The sequence below is a fragment of the Ranitomeya variabilis genome, chromosome 1 (genome assembly GCF_051348905.1).
Source record: "Ranitomeya variabilis isolate aRanVar5 chromosome 1, aRanVar5.hap1, whole genome shotgun sequence".
NCBI lineage: Eukaryota > Metazoa > Chordata > Amphibia > Anura > Dendrobatidae > Ranitomeya > Ranitomeya variabilis.
Genome location: NC_135232.1, coordinates 96,814,648 through 96,834,699, shown reverse-complemented (window position 1 = coordinate 96,834,699; position 20,052 = coordinate 96,814,648). Strand labels below are relative to the sequence as shown.

Sequence of the window (20,052 nt, the reverse complement as noted above, 5' to 3'; positions counted from 1 at the left end):
ACTGATTGTATTACTGTTTATGTTAATTTTGTTAATAAAAGTTGGCTGCTGTGGCCAAAATATCCAAAGAATATAAATGGTTGTGTTATTAAAAAAATTGGGTTGGTACAGTACGTCGGGGGGAGGGGGGTTTGGAGGTATTTACAATTGCGCCCAATGGGAAACCGTACTCGGCATACGCGGTCATGCCAAAAGCTGTGGTTTCTGATGTTAGCAATGATAGGTGCCCACGTCGTTGGTCATGGGTCAGAGACATATACTGTGTAGTGGCACCACCGTGTCCATGGCAATGAAGGTAATAGAAGTTTTGGGTTAATTTAAAAAAAAAAAAAAAAAAAAGAAACCCTGCTTTTGACTATAAACTGCTTGTGCAAAGAAAATATTTGCTATGAAACTTATATAGTGTTCTGTAGGATTTCTGCATTTAATCACAACTTTCTAACGCCAGCTACTCTCCTATGTTGAAACATAACCCTTATTTTTTTGAAGCTCCTACACAAATTCTGATACCCTTCCGTTGCACTGAGATGCAATAGGACACCTACTGGTTATATTAGGTCCTTACTGTTTTATAAGGGAGGTATGTACAGGGTTTTCCCTTCTGTTAGATTCCATACAAATGTTACCGGACATCCGACATTAGGCGGTATAATAACTGCCAAACATCGATACATGAAGCAGTGTTTTGTACTCGCCGCTATCACGTGTGCATGAGTCTAGATGAATCCAAAATTTGCACAGTAAAACAATAGCAATCCTAACATTGGAAGAAGATACAGCATTGATGGAACAAGATAATGTATCATGTGCCGTGTTTACTACAAATATTATTGTACGGCTGTCACATCTACAGTGAATTTTGAACTGCAAACATAATAACCTGTATTCTTTCTAGAATAAACATTTCGCCATGCCCGTCCATTGGGTTTGTAGGTTTTTAAAAATAAATTAAATATTCAAGGATAAAGCCACATTTTCTGTCTATTTTTATTAGGAAAAATTGAAAGGGATTTGGGATGTTCACAGCCGCTCTTCATCCTCCGCTGTAAAGCATGTGCGCTGAATTCTTCTCGTTAGCCGTGGAAGCCTAGCTCTGTAAAATGAGAATGTAACAAGATGCCAGCCTTCATTTTCAAAATGCTCGTCTACATTAGATGAATTTACATAAATCTAAGCAGGACGGGCTGAAGACACGCTCATTCGTGTCAGTTTTAATGCAAAAACATGCCCAATTAAGAAAATTACAGATCATAGAAATAGGGTCGTTAAAATTATGCAGATTGTGGGGAAGTTGAAATATTCCATTTTCATGTAATTACCAATGTTTATAATAAATTCATTATTGTATACAGCAGAGTAAGACTGATTACAAGCAACCGCCAGCGAGAGGAGCCGATCTACCCCGGTATACCACTCAGCCGTGGACACGTGTGAACAGAACAAGGAGGCGTTTATGCATATACTGGTAATTTTATTGCAATTATACCAGAAAAAGTGGTTTTAATTCTCTGACAGATTGTCCGTGTTATTAAAGTTTTATGTTTCCCTTAGTTATACTCAGAAGGTACAGATTTGGGGCAATAGCTCAGAGTGGATATGTCATATGTGCTCTTGCACAGTGGTCCTGTAAGTTTGGGACTCACCATCTTTATTAAAACAGAAAAAAAAAAAGCTGTCAATCCTGCCATTATTTTGCAAGGAGTACACTAAATATTCCCAAGGTTTACTTACACTAGATGGACAAAAGTATTGGGACACCAACACATTGCACCATCAGAATCTTTTACAACATCCCTTTCAACTTTCACAGGCATTAATATGGAGTTGGTCCTCTTTTTGCAGCTTTAACAGCTTCCACTCTTTTGGGAAGGCTTTCTATTAGATTTTGAGAGGGAATTTTTGTCCATCAATCCATAAGAACATTTGTAGTGTTAGACACTAATGTTGGAAGAGTCCGGAGTCAAAATCTTTGTTCTTATTCATCCCAAAAGGTCCAGTGGGGCCTCTGTGCGGGCAATCAAGTTCTTCAACATCAGACCATGTCATTACAGACTTTGCTTTGTCCACTGGGCACAGTCACGGTGAAGAGAAAAAGGCTATTCCTAAACTGTTACGCCAGCCACTCGCACACCTAGTTAGCACTGCCCTACCCACCACGTGTTTCGCCCTGCTCCACCCAGTACCTGACCATTGCTGTGACCTGCCTAGTGGTTCTCTTCCAGCTTCACCGTTTGTGAGTCATAGGAGGCACTGCCGAAATCTGCCGGAATTGTATCCATTGAGTCCTGAACGGATCTGCTTCTGCGGCCTATCACCTACCAACAGGTGATGTATCAGGCGACTTCACCCTCCATTCCTCACCTGAATTTAGGTTCTTAGTAGCTCTGTCTCTAGTTCCTGTATTGGCTTATTTCTGTTTATCCTGATCTCTCTGCTCCTAACTTTGGACATGTGCTGCCTGCCACAACCTCGGAGAGTCTGACTACGCTTTTGTCTCACCCATCTATATCCCGTACCAGAGTCTCTGACCCTCCAGTTAGCTGCTGCATTCCCAGGGACTGTATTGGACTGGTAAGTGGCATCTATCAGTGGCCCAGCCTATCTTCACCATCAGAGGCTCTAATGAATACCAGATAGACGCTTAGTCATGCCCCTCCAATGTAAGCCCAGCCCGTGGAGCAGATGGGTCCACACCCACCAGCGTTACACTGCTCCCACAAAGTTGGAAGAATTCAATAATCTAAAATGTCTTGGTATGCTGGACAATTTGGAATTCTTTTCACTGGAACTTAAGGGGCCTCGGCCGACCTCAGATAAAAAAGCATTATTCCTCCTCCTCCAAAAACGCACAACCGGCTCAATGCAGTCAGGCACGAAACGATTTCCTGGCTTTCGCCAAACCCAGACTCATTGATCAGATGCCAGACAGAGAAGTGTGATTCATCACCCCACAGAAAATGTTTCCTCTGATCCAGAGTCGAGTGGTGGCAGTTTTACACCACTTCATCTGACGCTTGGCAGTATGCTTGGTGATGTAAGGCTTGTATGCAACTGCTCGGTCAAGGAGTCCCAGGACGTAAAACGGATGATGCTGCGAATGCCACAAGAGGTTAACTGTTAGCAGTTGGTGACATTTATGCACTCTGTTCCTCAGGACTTGTTGACCTTGCTCTGTAACTTTCTGTGGTCTGTCACCTTATGGCTGAGTTGCTTTGGTCCCTAAATGCTTTTACTTTTCAATTTTAGTACTCCACAGGTGACTGAGGGAATTTTAGGAAGGAAGAAACTTCACAAACTGACTTGTTACACAAGTGACGTCCTAATACAGGACCACGTTTGTATCAGGGAGTGCTTTAGAGTGACCTGTGTGCCACAAATGTTAGTACAAGCATACAGCATGGCAATGGACTGGATGTAATTCGCCAGTGGTAATGGGAAAGAGTGAAAAAAGATAATTATTCATCGAACTTGGCAATTTTGAGCCATTGCGACAAAGTCCTTTATTTTCTTCATTTTTACATTGTTACATTCCAAAAGGCAAAATATATTTTTTTTTACTTGACGTAACTATATGAAGATTTTTTGTTTGAGAGATGCATTGTATTCATCAGTGGCACCATTTTAGGGTACATATAACTTGTTACCAAACTTTTAGCAACCCTTTATGGGGAGAAAACAGTGTTCACTTTATTCTGCGAGTCATCTGATACCAAACTTTTCGTGTTATTTGTGATTTATGAAAAACCTTTATTTTTGTGTTGCGATATCCTCAGAGAAATTCCTTTTACAAATTTTCATTCAAAATAAGGAAAGCCTTGTGTGAGGGTTTATTTTTGTTGTATCACAAGAGTTGGGGTGTGCATTGGAATCCAACGATCTTCTATCAACCCCTTCGGAATACTTCTCTCTAAGGAGTCAACAAGCTTTCCTTATAACTGACCATCACCAGTTATCATCTACAAGGAGTTGGTATGTTCTTTCCGTGTTTGTGTGGGTTTCCTCCGTGTCTCTGGTTTCCTCCCAAACTCACAGATACACTGATGGAGAATTTAGATTGCGAGTACTGACGGGGGCAGCAGAATATGATGGTGCTAAATAATTAAGTATGATAAAAAAAATAAAACAGTCGGTCCCTAGAAGTTATATATTGAATTCCACAGAAGAACACTTCAACAGCCAAGATGCACATTAAATTGCGGTTTACCCAGTAGCTCGAAACGCATTGACCCGTTATGGTATTAATTCTGCCTGGATTTCAACTATACAAATATTTTCTTGTACCTGGTAAGCTGATGTCACCGCTTTTTTTTTCCTTTTCTCATATCAGGGGAGAGTCAGCAGGTTCATCAGACTTTAATCTTGTGTGTAACGGGGCCTTTACACCAGACACTAAACCTCCTGTCCACACGCATTAGAGGAACTCAGATACGTGCCGATTAAGAGTGCCTGCAAACTATTCCGATGACTGAGTGGAAATGGCAATGCAGCTATGGGCATAGTACATAAATCACCACACACCACCCTTTTCAATAGGCAGCCTGCCCCTGACACCCATGGCAAAAACCTGACTTTGCAGTGGAAATATCTGGCTGACTACAACTTGCTGCAGCAGTGACTAGTGACCACTCACGTAAACAGGTGTCCACGTAATACGTAAAAACAGCGCAAGTCCACCAAAATACGAAAGAAGTGCAGAGTGGTCTTCTGTTCCATCTCAGACTAGTATCCTTATGGGGGGATCCCTCTTTAAGATACTCCTATACCCCAATAGCACATATGTACAGGTCTTCTTGAGACAACTGCTTTAAAATCAGTCCAAAATAAGTAATGTATACACAGTTTTCACAAATTTTAATATAGTTTATTTCAAAATATAAAATTATATTGAAATGTGAACCTGGCCATCTTTCAATAATTAGTTGGACACTGCCATCAACTCCATACAGCGAGACACAGGAAGAAACAAGTCATTGTCAATGATATTGTATTTTGCCCAGGAAAATGTTCCAACATCGCCAGAAATCTTGCCGTTACAATCATAATAATAAATCTATACATAAGGGGAAACAAATCACTTACCAGGCTGGCTGTCAGAGACGGGGCAGACTGCCCTAGAGCCTGGCTCCGCATCCGCACCAAATTAGAGGTTTCCGTAGATGCCTGCCAAGACTGTTGCGCAGCGCCAGCAGGTAGCAGGTAACGTCCTAGAAAACAGAAACTACGCTCATTTAGGGAGCCTGAACTTTTCATTTCTATGGTTTTCAGGTTATTATGACTTTATAATGCCAGGTATGAAATGCAAATACATCAGATCAAAGAGGAAAAAGAAGAGGCACTGAAGCTCTGAATGACAGCTGGCTGCGGACGAGAGTGCCATCTGAACCTCTAGAGACAGAGCTATAAATGGTACTACCTGCATAGCGGGACATGGGGACATCTACATCAGAGCAATTAGAGCTACTATTTTGGATACATCTTTCTCCATGTCTACTTCTATTCATAACATGCCAGAGATGGAGGTTTAGGTTCTATACGATCTAAAAATACAGTCAATTGGTGCATTGTTATCAGTGTCCTGCTGCTCGGATTACAGTGGTCAGCTCTACTTTTCCTGTGTTCTAATTTTTTTTTTTTTTTACATAATTGGCCCCATAGTCCCCTAGTGATTCACATGCCTATTATGATACGCATAGTTAAGCGATCATGTCCAAATGACAACTGTATGGTTTAGTTTATGGGAGTGCTCGTTGTGGTGTATTCACACACTATGGATTTTTGCAAAATAGTGGCAAGAAGCTTGAATTTGCAAATATTGCTGAAAAAATAACCAAAAAACCTCACTTGACTGAAAGAAAGAAATATCCTAGTAAGGCCGGGGTCACACTTGCGAGTGTGATGCGAGAAACTTGCGCGAGTCTCTCGTATCACTGCCACCGGCACTCCGGGCCCGAGTGCCGGTGACATAGCCTGGTATTGATGCACGAGTTTCTCGCATCACACTCACAAGTGTGACCCCGGCTTTAGTTGAACTTTCAAACTGAACATAATCCAGATGAATTTTCAACCACTGATTGTACAAAACTTATTTCTGTTCACAAACAGTTATCCATTTCGGAAAAGGTTTGTATCCGAAGATAGCTTCTTGATGTTGGAGATTTGACTACTGAGACCTCCACTGATCCCAAAAATAAGGCTCTGAAGAGCCCCAACAGAATGAAGGTCAAACATTTGCACCTCGGCTCCATTCATGCTCAAAGAGAATGCTGGATATAAAAGATCTGTATGTAGGCATCTCCTGTAGGCATCTCCAGCAGTATCAGAGAATGAATGGAGCGCAGCTGCATATGCTTGACCTGGGCTCCGGTCAGACGGGAGCTTCATATCAATGGAGGTCACAACAGTCAGATCCCAATTGATCAGAAAGTAATTTTTCTGTTTAAATAAATTAAAAAATAATTTAAAAAAAACTCTACACTGCTCCAATACAAAAAAGTAAATAAATAAGAGAAATAATATAGTACAAAATGTCTTGAAGAGACAGGTAAAAAAAAAAAGTGTTCATTTGTTCTAATGTCTTAAAAAAGGCCCATATCTTTGGAGCCAAACAGCAGATTTTTAAGTCCCCCATAGACTTTAAGAAGCCATCTGTCAATGAAGGTTTTCCCGGAAGCCATCTTGTCCAACTCTTCCATACGCAGGACCACTCGTCTTCTCTATGAGGGAGCTGCTGCCAGAGATGCTGGAGCCTTATATTCCCTGACAGACTGTTGACCAAACCTATTGAAATTGTCGGGTTTGACCAATTAAGGACTTTATTTAGTGTGCCAAAAATGCTAATTTTTAAGGTCTTTAAGGATTGCCTCTTACCAGTCAGTGCACCTCCTAGACTTCCTCTTCTCAGCAGTCGTCCATCGTCATTCAGTGATTTTTTGTATTTTCCAGACTTTCCTTGCCGAAATGAAACCTCCGGGGTGCTACATTTGCGTAACTGCATCGGTGGTGGGGACAATATGTTGTCAAGCTGTAGATAGAATAAGAGAGTAAAAGGTCCATTAACAACATTGTTCCATTTCTGTTAAATATGGCCTCTAACCATGACATACACACAGAAACTTATATATTTTTAAAATGTATATATGTTTATTTCCTTACGGCATATACCGATTATCATCTTTTCATACGTTAAAAGAAATTCCACTGCTCTATCTCAAATAGCCCAAATGTATATTTCTAGCCTGTGGCTCAAGTCTTAAACATTGAGGCTACATTCACACATATAGTTCTTGCTCGTACAAGAGTGAACACAAGAAAGAAGGAATGTCTCCAACAATCAACCGCATGTACATTTACCACAAATGTATCCCTCCTTGTGTTACAGAACAGTTCATTACTAAAAGTTTATAAAATCAATCAATCAGCTGCATTCAGAACTCACAGCCTTAAAGCAAAACACACAGCCAACATGGAAACATTAAATAATCGCCAATTTCACAAGTCTAGCTTTAGGCTCACACACACAGCCATATTATGGCGCCTTACAAAATCAGAGTAGTGAACTGACTGTGGGAACAGACTACATTGAGTTTCTGTGTAGTCTGTTACTATGGAGACGCTGTAGGCAAATCAAATAAAACAAATACAAAAGAAGACTTTTGTATTTTTGTATAAAGATGACAAATCACTTCCCTAACCATGCCCCCCCCCCCAAAAAAAAAAGGTTAATCTCAAAAGATAAAAGGAGCTGACAAATACCTTAATTTATGACTGAAAACTTTTATGAAACTCTTTGAATAGTTGCTAATTTTTTTCAAAAAATGTTGACACTTATGGTTTTTTTTCTTGCCAGTTTAAAGCAACTCCATCAAAATGGGCAGGACTGGGGACAAGAAGAGTGGAGCCATGCCACTCTGTCAAATACATGGAAAGTGGCCTAAATTCTTACACCAGAAATTTTACTCCTGGCCCTGACTAGAGTAACATTTCTTGTGAGGAATAAGCCATTGATTGTTGGGGCTTTGTGTAAAATTATGCCCAATTTGCCTTTTTCTCTGTTATTTTTATGTTGTAACAATACACAAAAAGGAAATAAACATGTGTATAACAAAACATGTGTAATTGCATAACTTTCTGGGAGAAATACTACATTTTTAGGAACAATTTCAAGGGTGCCAAAACTTTCGTCCGTGACTGCATAGACAAATGCCTTCTGTCTGCTGTCCGCTATTTTCATGGACTCATACTTTAATGGGTTACTTTGATCATGCACTCAAATCAAAAATGGAAGTCTCTATTTGTTTTTTTTACATTTTTTTCAATTTTTGTTCATGTTTTGATAGCTTTGTAACGGTTTGAACATTTATAAATTACATTTTACACTTATTTTTTTTTTTTTTAAATATACCATGTACACAATTATAAATGAGTATTTTGACCACATCATAGTTTTTATGCAGATTTTCCAAGTTGTATAAACGCGAATGTTTATTGGATGAAGCAGATCAGGTGATGTGTATTTGTGTAATGAGGAAGGGTGAGGCCTAAGTATACATCACCCTGTAATAAGGTGTGTAGAATTATTATGCAGCTTGTTTTTCCTAGAAAAATGGATAAAAAATGATTTACTGTAACCAAAAAGTCAAAAATTGCTACAAGTGTTAGAGTGATGCAGCATTATTGGAATTGCTAAGACATTGGGGTGCGATCAGAGAACCATCAACAATTGCCAAATATAGTCAACAGGGTCACAAAAAAAATGTTGCACAAAAAAAGACAAACATTAACTTCCAAATATTTGAGAAGAATAGATGTGAATCAACCAGGACACAATTATCCTCCAGTGCTGTCATATACCAGAACCGTATCCTCCCTGGTGGCCCCGAAGTACAAGGTGTACAGTGCTCAGAGACAAGGCCGAGGTGAGGGAGGCTTAAACCTAAACACCACTGAACAAGACGCAAAGGGGAAACGTCAAGACTGGGCCAAGAAATATTTGAAGACAGGTTTTATGGACTGATTTGATGAGATTGACGGGCTCATAGCTGAATCTGTAATGGGCACAGACCTCCACTTCAACTCAGATGCCAGAAGGTGGCGGTGGGGTACTTCTATGAGCTGGTATTATTAAAGATTACCTTTTGCGGTTTGGCGATGGACTCGAAATCAACTCTGAAACCTACTGTCATTTTTTTTTTTTAAACTTTCTTCAAGCAGTGTTACAGGAAAAAGTCTACGTCTTTCACGAAAACCATTATTTTTATACAGAACAATGCCCCATCGGAGCATTGAAACAACCACTGCTCGGCTGCCAGTAAGGGCCTAGAATAACGACATGACCCCTTCCCCACCAGACCTAAACACTATTGAAAACTTGTGGACCCTAATTAAAAGAAAGGAGGAAAATAGTCACCTGTCTGAATAGTGTCTGGAGGCTGTGGTTGCTGCTGCGCAAAAAATTAATCGTTAAATTAAGAAATGGACAGACGCCACGGATGGAGCGTATGACGGTTATTGAAAAGAAGGGCGGCTATATTGATCCCTGATAATTTGTTTGAAAAATTCAGCAATGTATTTTTGTACATTGTGTTGTTTGGTTATTATTCTGACTTTAAACAAATGAAAATAATTGAGATGAGAAAATTCACATTTTTTATAATAATTCTGCATACTAATAGTTGCCCTATACAGATATTCTAAGAAACAAATAACTTTTTTTTTTATTAATCATGTATTTTTTATATTAAAGCATATGACACGCCAATAACACAGTACGATACAATTTCCAGACAAATACCGTACATTAGATACATGACCTGATAATACATTTTCATTTTACTAAACAACACCCTTACCCCTTAACCAACCCCCCTCTCCCTCCCCCCAATCTCTTGCCCATTATCCAATACAACCATCGGACAGCATCACCTCTTGAGAAAAGATAACAAGCTTTACAAAAACACGCCTGTACATGTAGGAGTCCCCCCCAGAATCAACTACACGACACCCATTCTACTTTGCAGTAACTCAGCAGACGCCACGCCTGAGTAATCCATCCATCCGCCCCACACATTTTCAAATTTTGTATTCTGACCTCTCTTACTGTATAGGTTTCATTCCATAAGGACAAAAAAAATTTATCTTGTTGATAAATTCCTTTTTCCCTGGCGGTTTTTCATCCAACCACAGCATTGCGATAAGCTTTCTCGCAGCATACAACAATCTTGCGATAGTCAGCCTTCCACATTCATCTGTAGCAATATCATCCATACAGCCCAAAAGGCAAGTCAGCGGATTACGCACCACATCTACTCCTTTCATCTCCTGGATCAAGTTAAGCACCTTCACCCAAAAGGGTTGGAGGCGAGCACACGAACACATCATATGTAGCAGATCAGCGCCTTCCTCACCACACCTGGGACATTCTGAGTCACCTCTCAGTCCTGCCTTCCTCATCCATGCCGGGGTCCTGTACACCCTATACACCAGGTATAACAGTGACACCCTTTTAGCCTCACTCAGGGAAGCCCTAGGGATATATTGAAGTATGGACTCCCACTGGGACTCCGACAAGGGGCCAACATCCGCCACCCATTTCTCCTTAATCCTTAACGGATGCTTCAATAAAAAGGTATCCATCAGACCCCTGTACATCAAGGTAAAGAACCCCCTCGTACTCCTCCGAGGCCCAATAAGATTCAACAAGCTATCTGACTGCAGATTCACGCGCAACACCTCTTTTTGACAGTTTAGGGCATGTCTCAACTGCAGGTACTGAAAGAATGACTTCTGGGTTAAAGGAAACTCAGTCCTAAGTGTCTCAAATGTTTTAATAACATCCCCATCAAGCAACTGAGACACGAACCAAATGCCAATGCGCCTCCACTGACCGAACCCCCGCAATCTCGTAAGCTCTGCCAACCTAGGTTCAAACCAAACTGGCGTATATCTCGTAAATTCCGTTACTCCCCTCCATTGCTTAATTTTCTGCCATACTTTCCCCATCATAGCTATTGTTGGGAATTTTGGGGGGTTAATACTGAATCTACCTGCTTCAAGACTGGCCAATAATGGGCCCTTCCCTACCGCGTGTTCAATGATTATTCCCGCTGAAGAGCTTTGTTCTGGCTCTCCCCAACCTACCATGTGCTGGCATTGAGATGCTATATAGTAAATCCATGGATTGGGGACCGCCAGACCACCCTCATCCTTTGCCCTTTGCAGATGTTCCAATTTGATGCGCGCCCTTCCAGATTAAATCCCCAAATAGAGTATTGATCCTATAAAATTTACTCTGAGGCAGCCACACTGGTGCATTATGCAATATGAAGAAACATATAACTTATTTCGCTTAAATATTCGGATTTCGTCTTATTCACCTTTTGTATTGACAGACAGCGCTGTAGTTCTTCAATAACAAAGTTAAACATCAAAACTACAAATTGCCTAATAAGTGTGCACACGTGTAGATCGAACAGTCCTAAAAAGTGCTTTGACCGTACTGTAAATTGTTTTTTTTTTTACATTTTACATGCATTGGGAAAATAAAAAAGGGTTGTTATTGGTTTAATAAAATAAATAAATACTTTTTAAAAAATTTTTTTACAGTTTTATAATTGTGTATTCGACTCAAATTTCTGCCCCAACTGTAAAAAGTATAAAAGAAAGAGTCTTAGAGTTTCATAAAAGGCAGTTTTACAGATTTTTAACAATTATTTTTATCCTGGGAGAAGTCACATTTGGAGCTTTCTTTTACAGGCATAATAAGTCCATTTATCATTTGGCTTTCAGAGCATTGCTCAAGCTGGGTTCAGAGGACACAAGGAAAGGAGGTGTGATAAAAGCTTACATACATCTGCCACAGAATGTAGGGAGTGTACGGAAAATGCGGGGATATTAACAAGACATGTTGAGGTTCCTCAGTAAGGAGACTCCTGTTAATAACATGTATTTCCTAATAACGAGCAAGCAGAGAACTATCTTGTGTCGCGTACATTCTCAGACAAAGTTTTTGTTTTTTAGCTACTGAGACCCTTCTCACCAAACAATTTTTTCCCCTCAAAAGGACCATTTAGAAATGTGAAAAAAAAACATCAGCAAGACAATTCAGACAACAGATCTTATTTTTCCAAAATGAGAAAATTACCAAAAGTTTATGAGCAAGAGTATAGAAAGGACACTTTAACGATATTATTAAAATGTTCCTGTTGGCCCACGCTGTGTTTTTATCATTCGTTTTCACTGGGAAAACTTTCATGAACCTCTAACTGTAGCATCTGGCACCTACATTGGAGGCCACAGTTCGGGATCTACAGATACCATACAATGGGACCCATCGCCAACATGCTATCATGGTAAAATATATATGTATGTCCTGTAAATATAAATGTATATTTAACATACAGTAGACAGGCAGTGGAACAGCGCAGAATACTATACTATTCCACTTTTGTTATCTTATGCTGTATTCGGACATCTGATGGCCAGGCAGAGGTGAAAAGGGACTCCCTTTTGGTTACCATCTGGTAATACAGTCCTATGGACACGTCCAGCGTATACATCAGAACCTTTCACAATGTACTTGCTGAAGGAAGTGCACAAACGTGATGTGAGCACGACCTTAGCTGCAGGACCCCTTACATTAAATTCTTTCCTTTAGCATTCAGTGGTCATCTGATAAGGAACATGCAGCAAATGATCTACTTCTCCAACGCGCCGCCAAGAAAGAAATTAAAAGGGGTTGCCCCCTTTCAAAGATTACTGCTCCATGGGCTCAGTGTAGCAAAAAAAAAAAAAAGAAAAACCCAAAGCAAGCTTTTACTCAACCTCCCTAGATCCCCTACTGCTCCTCATCTTTGATGTTGCGGTGACATTACTTCAACAGTGCTGCAGCCAATTACTGAGCTCAGCGGCCCTGCCATTGTTAACTGATCACTGATCTCATTGGTTTGTCATTGAGGTTCACAGTGCAACAAGGAAGTAAAATATACAGTAAATGACCAAAGCAGCCGAGAGAGACAGCACTGGACTTTGGGAGGGTAAGACAGTGGTCAAACATTTTAGTTATACGGCTCATGTGTTTCTATTTTAATCTATTCTTTTCTTGTTTCTACAAGACTAGGAAGGTTTCCACCCCTCCTTGTGAGCCGTGCACATAAAAGCCGTTCTATGCTGTGTGTCCACATTGGACATTGACTTTCTGAATCCTGCTCATACAGGTATTAAACATATGATCAGGTTTTTAAATACATCACATAGGGATTACATACATTAGTTAGGACTGCTCTAATACGGGTATACCTTGACGTTTGGTAGAGCGGCTTAATATACATTTTTTGCAAAAACGTATTAACCAAATACCATGTGTTTTTTCTATCTTTTTAGTAGCACTTGCTGTTTACTGTTATTTTATTTTTTTGCATTTTACTGTGCCTTTTGTGTGGTTTGTCTCGTGATGGTGCGAACAGTGTCCCTACAGGCCTGTGCACGGCTCATGTGTTTCTGTTTCATTTTAGTTATACATTACCAATTAAAATCAATGGACTCCTCATACAATGCTGTGCCCTCCATACTGAGAGTTGCTTTTTGTAGCTGATGTTCATTGCATCTTATAGATGTAATTTAAAGTAGGAGATTTCTCAGGAAAGAGTATCTGAAAATGGACAACCCTTAGAATTCTTTACAAAGCCTTCCCTTCATAACAGTTAAAATGTCCATAGCTCTCCTGGCCAAGAAAGTAAGGAGATTTTTGTGCCACCACTGCAGCAATAGGGCCGACTGCAGAGGTGGATGCGACCGGGACCAGGAGATGGAAAGGGGCCCTTGCAGTCAGGGCCGTATTGCCCATAGCAGCAGGCCACACAGAGGCTAAGGTGTTACTCAGTCAATATTACAAGCAGGAGTGACCCAGTGTCGAGCAGCATAGGGCCCCCTTCACTCCTGCCCGAAATTACTCTTATACCTAGAATCGGGGAGAGAGAAGTGCGCAGAGTGCTGCTGGCCAATGAACGATTTACCCACCAGACTGGTGAGAGAGGGCACTGGCTGCCATCTGTCTTCCTGCATGGTGCGTCCCAACGGTGAATATTCATCTGTAATCAGGGGGCACAGCCGCCTAACAAACAGGGGACAACAGTGGCAGAAGAGTGGGTCTTCTGCTCCCTACAATGTTCCATTCCCAGCAGCATCTCTTCACAGAGAAGAGGTCGGGAAGGAGGGCTCACAGCAAAAGACAGCATGGCAGCAGCAGGGAGCTGATATCAGTCCTCTCTGCCATGTCCCCATCCCCCACAGTGGTTTCTGAACTAAGTGGTCGACCTCCTCCACTGCTCATATGAACACTTGATATCATAGATTAGCATGTGTGTGTATATATGTATGTATGTACTGTACATCTGTGTATGTATGTCTGTATGTGTGTGTACGGTATGGGTATGTATGGTATATGTGTGTGTATACATGTATATACGGAATAGGTATGTGTGTACATGTATATGAGTGTGCATGGAATGTGTGTATGTATGTACTGTATATGTGTATATATTATTTATATAGCACCATTGATTCCATTGGTGCTGTACATGAGAAGGGGTTGCATACAAATTACAGATATCACTTACAGTAAGCAAACTAACAATGACAGACTAATACAGAGGGGTGAGGACCCTGCACTTGCGGGCTTACATTCTACAGGATGATGGGGAAGGAGACAATAGGTTGAGAGTTGCAGGAGCTCCGATGTTGGTGAGGTGGTAGCTTCGGTAGTGGTCAGGAGACAGCGGGGTCAGTGCAGGCTGTAGGCTTTCCTGAAGAGGTGAGTTTTCAGGTTCCGTCTGAAGGATCCGAATGTGGTTGATAGTCGAACATGATGGGGCAAAGAATTCCAGAGGATAGAGGATATTCGGGAGAAGTCTTGGAGGCGGTTTGGTGAAGACCGAATAAGTGTGGAGGAGAGGAGGTCTTGGGAGGACCGGAGATTACGTGAGGGAAGATATCGGGAGATTAGTTCAGAGATATATGGAGGAGACAGGTTATGGATGGCTTTGTAGGTCAGTATTAGTAATTTGAACTGGATACGCTGAGGGAAAGGGAGCCAGTGAAGAGATTTGCAGAGGGAGAAGCAGAGGAGTAGTGAGGAGAGAGATGAATTAGTCGGGCAGCAGAGTTAAGGATGGACTGGAGAGGTGCACGGATGTTAGCAGGGAGGGCACAGAAAAGGATGCTGCAGTAGTCGAGGCGGGAGATGATGAGGGCATGCACAAGCATTTTAGTAGGTTGAGGTAAGGACGGATTCTGGAGATATTTTTGAGCTGCAGGCGACAGGAGGTGGAAAGAGCTTGGATGTGCGGTTTGAAGGACAGGGCAGAGTCAAGGGTTACTCCGAGGAAACGGACTTCCGGTACAGGGGAAAGCGTGATGTCATTAATTGCAATAGATAGGTCAGGTAAGGAAGATCTATGAGATGGAGGAAAGATGATGAGTTCAGATTTGTGCACATTGAGTTTGAGGAAGCGAGAGGAGAAGAAAGGAGGATAAGGCTGATAGACACTCCGGGATTCTGGACAGCAGGAAGGTGACGTCTGGGCCCGAAAGGTAGATCTGGGTGTCATCAGCATAAAGGTGGTACTGGAATCCATGGGACTTTATGAGTTGTCCCAGGCCAAGTGTATGAATTGAGAAGAGTAGGGGTCCTAGAACAGAGCCTTGAGGGACTGCGACGGAGAGAGAGGGTGGGATGAGGAGGTAGTGTGGGAAACGCTGAATGTGCGGTTGGAAAGGTATGAGATCCAGGATAGGGCGAGGTCTTTGATGCCAAAGGAGGAGAGCATCTGTAGTAGGAAACAGTGGTCAACTGTGTCGAAAGCAGAGGACAGGTCTAGAAGGAGGAGTACAGAGTATTGTCCGTTAGCTTTGGCTGTAAGTAGGTCGTTAGTAATTTTGGTCAGGGCTGTCTCAGTTGAGTGATGGGGCGGAAACCAGATTGTAGATTGTCGAAGAGCAAGTTAGATGAGAGGTGGGAGGAAAGTTCAGCATGGACGTGCTGCTCCAGGAGTTTGCAAGCGAATGGGAGCAGCGATATTGGGCGATAGCTGGACATATAGCTGTTGGATCGAGGGTTGGCTTTTTAAGGATAGGCGTGATTGTGGCATGTTTGAAAGCAGAAGGGAAGGTGCCAGAAGTTAGCGATAGGTTACAGACGTGGGTTGGGGATGGGATAAGTGAGGTGGTGAGGTTGGGGAGAAGGTGGATGGGATGGGGTCAAGCGCACAGGTGGTGAGGTGCAATTTGGAGAGGAGACAATTAAGCCACCCTTTAGTGATGTTGGATAGGGAGGTTATGGGGTTTGGGCATTGGTCTGGTATACAAAGGGGTTGTGGTGGTTGAACAGTGAAGACTTGCCTTGTTTGGAGGATCTTATTTTTAAAGTGTTTGGCAAAGTCCTCAGCACAGATGCGGAAGGTTGGAGGGGGCAGTGGGGGCCGGATGAGGGAGTTAAAGGTTTTGAATAACTGTTTGGGGTTGTAGGATAGGGAAGATACGAGGATTGTGAAGAAGACCTGTTTAGCAGAGGTGAGAGCAGATTTAAAAGCGAAGGTTGCCTGTTTGAATGCCGTGAAGTCATCTTGCAAATGTGTTTTCTTCCAATGCCGCTCTGCAACCCTGGACAGTTGCCGGAGCTTTTTAGTGGTGTTATTGTGCCAGGGTTGTCTATTGATACGTCGCACTCTGCCATGAACGAGATATATGTCTTTATGTCTATGAGTGCATAGGTCTGCATGTTTCTGGTGTCATTTGACAGCTCTTTGGTCTTCACCATAGTCGAGTTTGGAGTGTAAGTGTTTGAGGTTGTGGACAGGGTGTCTTTTATACTGATAACAAGTTCAAACAGGTGCCATTACTGCAGGTAATGAGTGGAGGACAGAGGAGCCTCATAAAGAAGAAGTTACAGGTCTGAGAGAGCCAGAAATCTTGCATGTTTTTAGGTGACCAAATACTTATTTTCCTCCATAATTTGTATAATAAATCTTACCAAATCAGACAAGGTGATTTTCTGGATTTGTTTTCTCATTTTGACTCTCATAGATGTGGTCTATCTATCATGTCAATTACCGGCCTCTCTCATCTTTTTAAGTGGGAGAACTTGCACAATTGGTGGCTGACTAAATACTTTTCTTCCCCACTGTATGTTGAAACATAAAAATGATCAATCTAAATCAAAATTAATATCCCATGGAGATCTGGATTAGGAATGATACTCAAAATCAAAGTAGAAAATCAAATTACAGGCTGATCTAACTTCAGATGAAATTCCTCAAGACAAAGAAATGATGCTCAGTAGAGTGTGTGGCCTCCACGTGCCTGTATGTCCTCCGTACTACGCCTGGGCATGCTCCAGATGAGGTGGTGGATGTTCTCCAGAGGGATCTTCTTCCAGACCTGGATTAAAGCATCAGTCAGCTCCTGGACAGTCTGTGGTGCAGCGAGCATTGGTGGATGGAAGGAGACATGATGTCCTAGATGTGCACGATTGGATTCAAGTCTGTGGAATGGGCAGGCCAGTCTATAGCATCAATGCCTTCATCATGCAGGAACTGCTGACACACTTCAGCAACACGAGGCCTAGAACTGTCATGCATTAGAGGGAACCTAGGGCTCCTGCATATTGTGTCACAATGGGTCTGAGGATCTCATCCCGGAACTTAATGGCAGTCAGAGTACCTCTGACTAGCACATGGAGGGCTGTGAAGCCCTCCAAAGAAATGCCTACCTACACCATTACAGACCCACTGCAAAATCGGTCATGCTGGAGGATGTTACAGACAGCAGAATGTTCTCCACAGCATCTCCAGACTCTGACAGGTCTGTCACATGTACTCAGTGTGAACCTGCTCTCACCCGTGAAGAGCACAGAGCGCCAATGTCAAAACTGCCAGTCTTGGTGTTCTCTGGCAAATGCCAATCGCCCCGGGCAGTGTTGGGCTGTAAGCACAACACCCACTTTGGACATCGGGCCCTATACCACCCTCATGGAGTCAATTTCAGACAGTTTGAGCAGACACATGGATTTGCAGGGCTCTGGCACTGCTCCTCCTTGCAAAAAGAATGAGGTAGCGGTACAGCTGCTGGGCTGTTGCCCTCCTACAGCCCCCTCCGCATCTCCTGGTATCTTCTTCAAGCTCTGGACATTGTGCTGACAGACACAGCTACTCTACTTGCCACAGCTCACATTGATGTGTCATCCTGGATGAGTTGCACTACCAGAGCAACTTCTGAAGGTTGTAGACATGTTACTATACTGTACCTATAAGGGTGAGAGCAATGACAAAATGCAAACGTGACAAAAACAACAGCCAAAAAGGATGAGAACAGAAATATGGTCTGTGGTCACCCCTTGCAGAACCACTCCTTTATAGGGGTTGTCTAGCTAATTGGTTATCATTTCTATCTGTTGTCTGTTCCATTTGCACAACAGCAGGGGAAGTTGAATTACAATCACTGTTGCATAACTGGACAGGTTAATTTCACAGAAGTCTGATTTGACTTGAAGTTACATTGTGTTAAGCGTTTCCTTTATTTTTTGAGAAGTGTATACATCGTACACACTATCTCCAGTTCACTGAAAAAAATATAAAATATATATTGTTAGAGGTGTGGGGGGCCATAATAGAATTATTGCTATGGAGTCCTGTGATTTCTATGTACTACCCTGCTTGATGGTAATAATGAGGGCAATCTGGTCTGTTGCTCATAGCCAGAGGTTCCGGGGGTCCTACTGTCATATTGCCCTCATCATAAGTGGCATGCTGGGCAGGGAGGGGGGCCCAGACACATTTCTTGCACAGGGGCCCCAACCTGTCAGAGTCCGCTCATGGCTGACTGTATATGTATGGATTTCTTAATAAATCAGCAACCATCAGATATGACCAATAAATGTCATGTACTTAATCACTACGATTTTTATTCAGTATTGTCTCCCAAGTAAAACAAAAAAAAGATGAGCAGAATAAAATCAATAATGTATGAATGAAAATTGCCTTTCTCCGTGAGCTCAGACAAAAGGCGGCAGTTGTAGTACTTGTATCAGAAGCTTAAATCCACATGAAACCAGGGCAAACATCAAGGCCGAAACATCTTATTTTTTTAAACCTTTAGGGAATGGCATTTTTTTTGTTCAATGTTCCCCTCATATGTAAGCGTGTCAGGTATCTCTCTTGATTCTGTGATGTGACCTTAGAAGAAAAAAAAACTACGGTAAGTCAAGAGAGAGAAACCGTTCTTTTGTACAAATGGAGAAAAAGATCAGTCAGTCTGACGGGTTTTCATGTGGAAGAAAATGGAGGGAAGTCTTTTCGTCTCACCATTAAATAAAAGGGTTTCAAGTGTTCGTCATGTGACTATTCTGGTATGAGGTCCGAGCATAAATCACATGAAATCTGATCTAAACACTAAGAAGATGTATAAGAATTTTACTTTACATCAATATTGTATTATAATACAGTGAAGGAAATAATTATTTGACTCCTTGCTGATTTTGCCAGTTTTCCCACTGACAAAGACATGAACAGTCTATAGTTTTAAGGGTAGGTTACTTTTAACATTGAGAGATCGAATATCAAAACTAAAATCCAGAAAATCACATTGTATAAACTGTATTAATTTATTTTCATTTTGCTGTGAGAAATAAGTATTTGATCCTTCTAGCAAACAAGACTTAATACTTGGTGACAAAACCTTTGTTGGCAAGCAAGGCAGACGTTTTTTGTAGTTGATGATGAGGTTTGCGCACATGTCAGGAGGAATTTTGGTCCACTCCTCTTTGCAGATCATCTCTAAATCATTAAGATTTTGAGGTTGTCATTTGGCAACTCAGAGCTTCAACTCCCTCCATAAGTTTTCAATAGGATTAAGGTCTGGAGACTGGCTAGGCCACCCTATGACCTTAATGTGCTTTTTTTTAGCCACTCCTTTGTTACACACCTTGGCTGTATGTCTTGGGTCATTGTCTTGCTGGAAGACCCAGCCATGACCCATTTCATCACCCAAGTACAGTAAATTCAG

The 20,052-nt window shown here is 41.7% G+C and overlaps 1 protein-coding gene across 2 annotated transcripts in view; it reads right to left on the bottom strand.

Moving 5' to 3' along the window:
- Positions 1-20,052, bottom strand: part of MAST4 (microtubule associated serine/threonine kinase family member 4) — a 611,899-nt gene that overhangs the window by 455,911 nt on the left and 135,936 nt on the right. For both annotated transcript variants that reach the window (XM_077286460.1, XM_077286468.1), the window contains exons 2-3: positions 6,868-7,021; positions 5,080-5,204 (exon numbers count right to left, since the gene is read on the bottom strand). In XM_077286460.1, the coding sequence (XP_077142575.1) occupies positions 5,080-5,204; positions 6,868-7,021 (279 nt within the window). The remainder of the gene's footprint in view (positions 1-5,079; positions 5,205-6,867; positions 7,022-20,052) is intronic.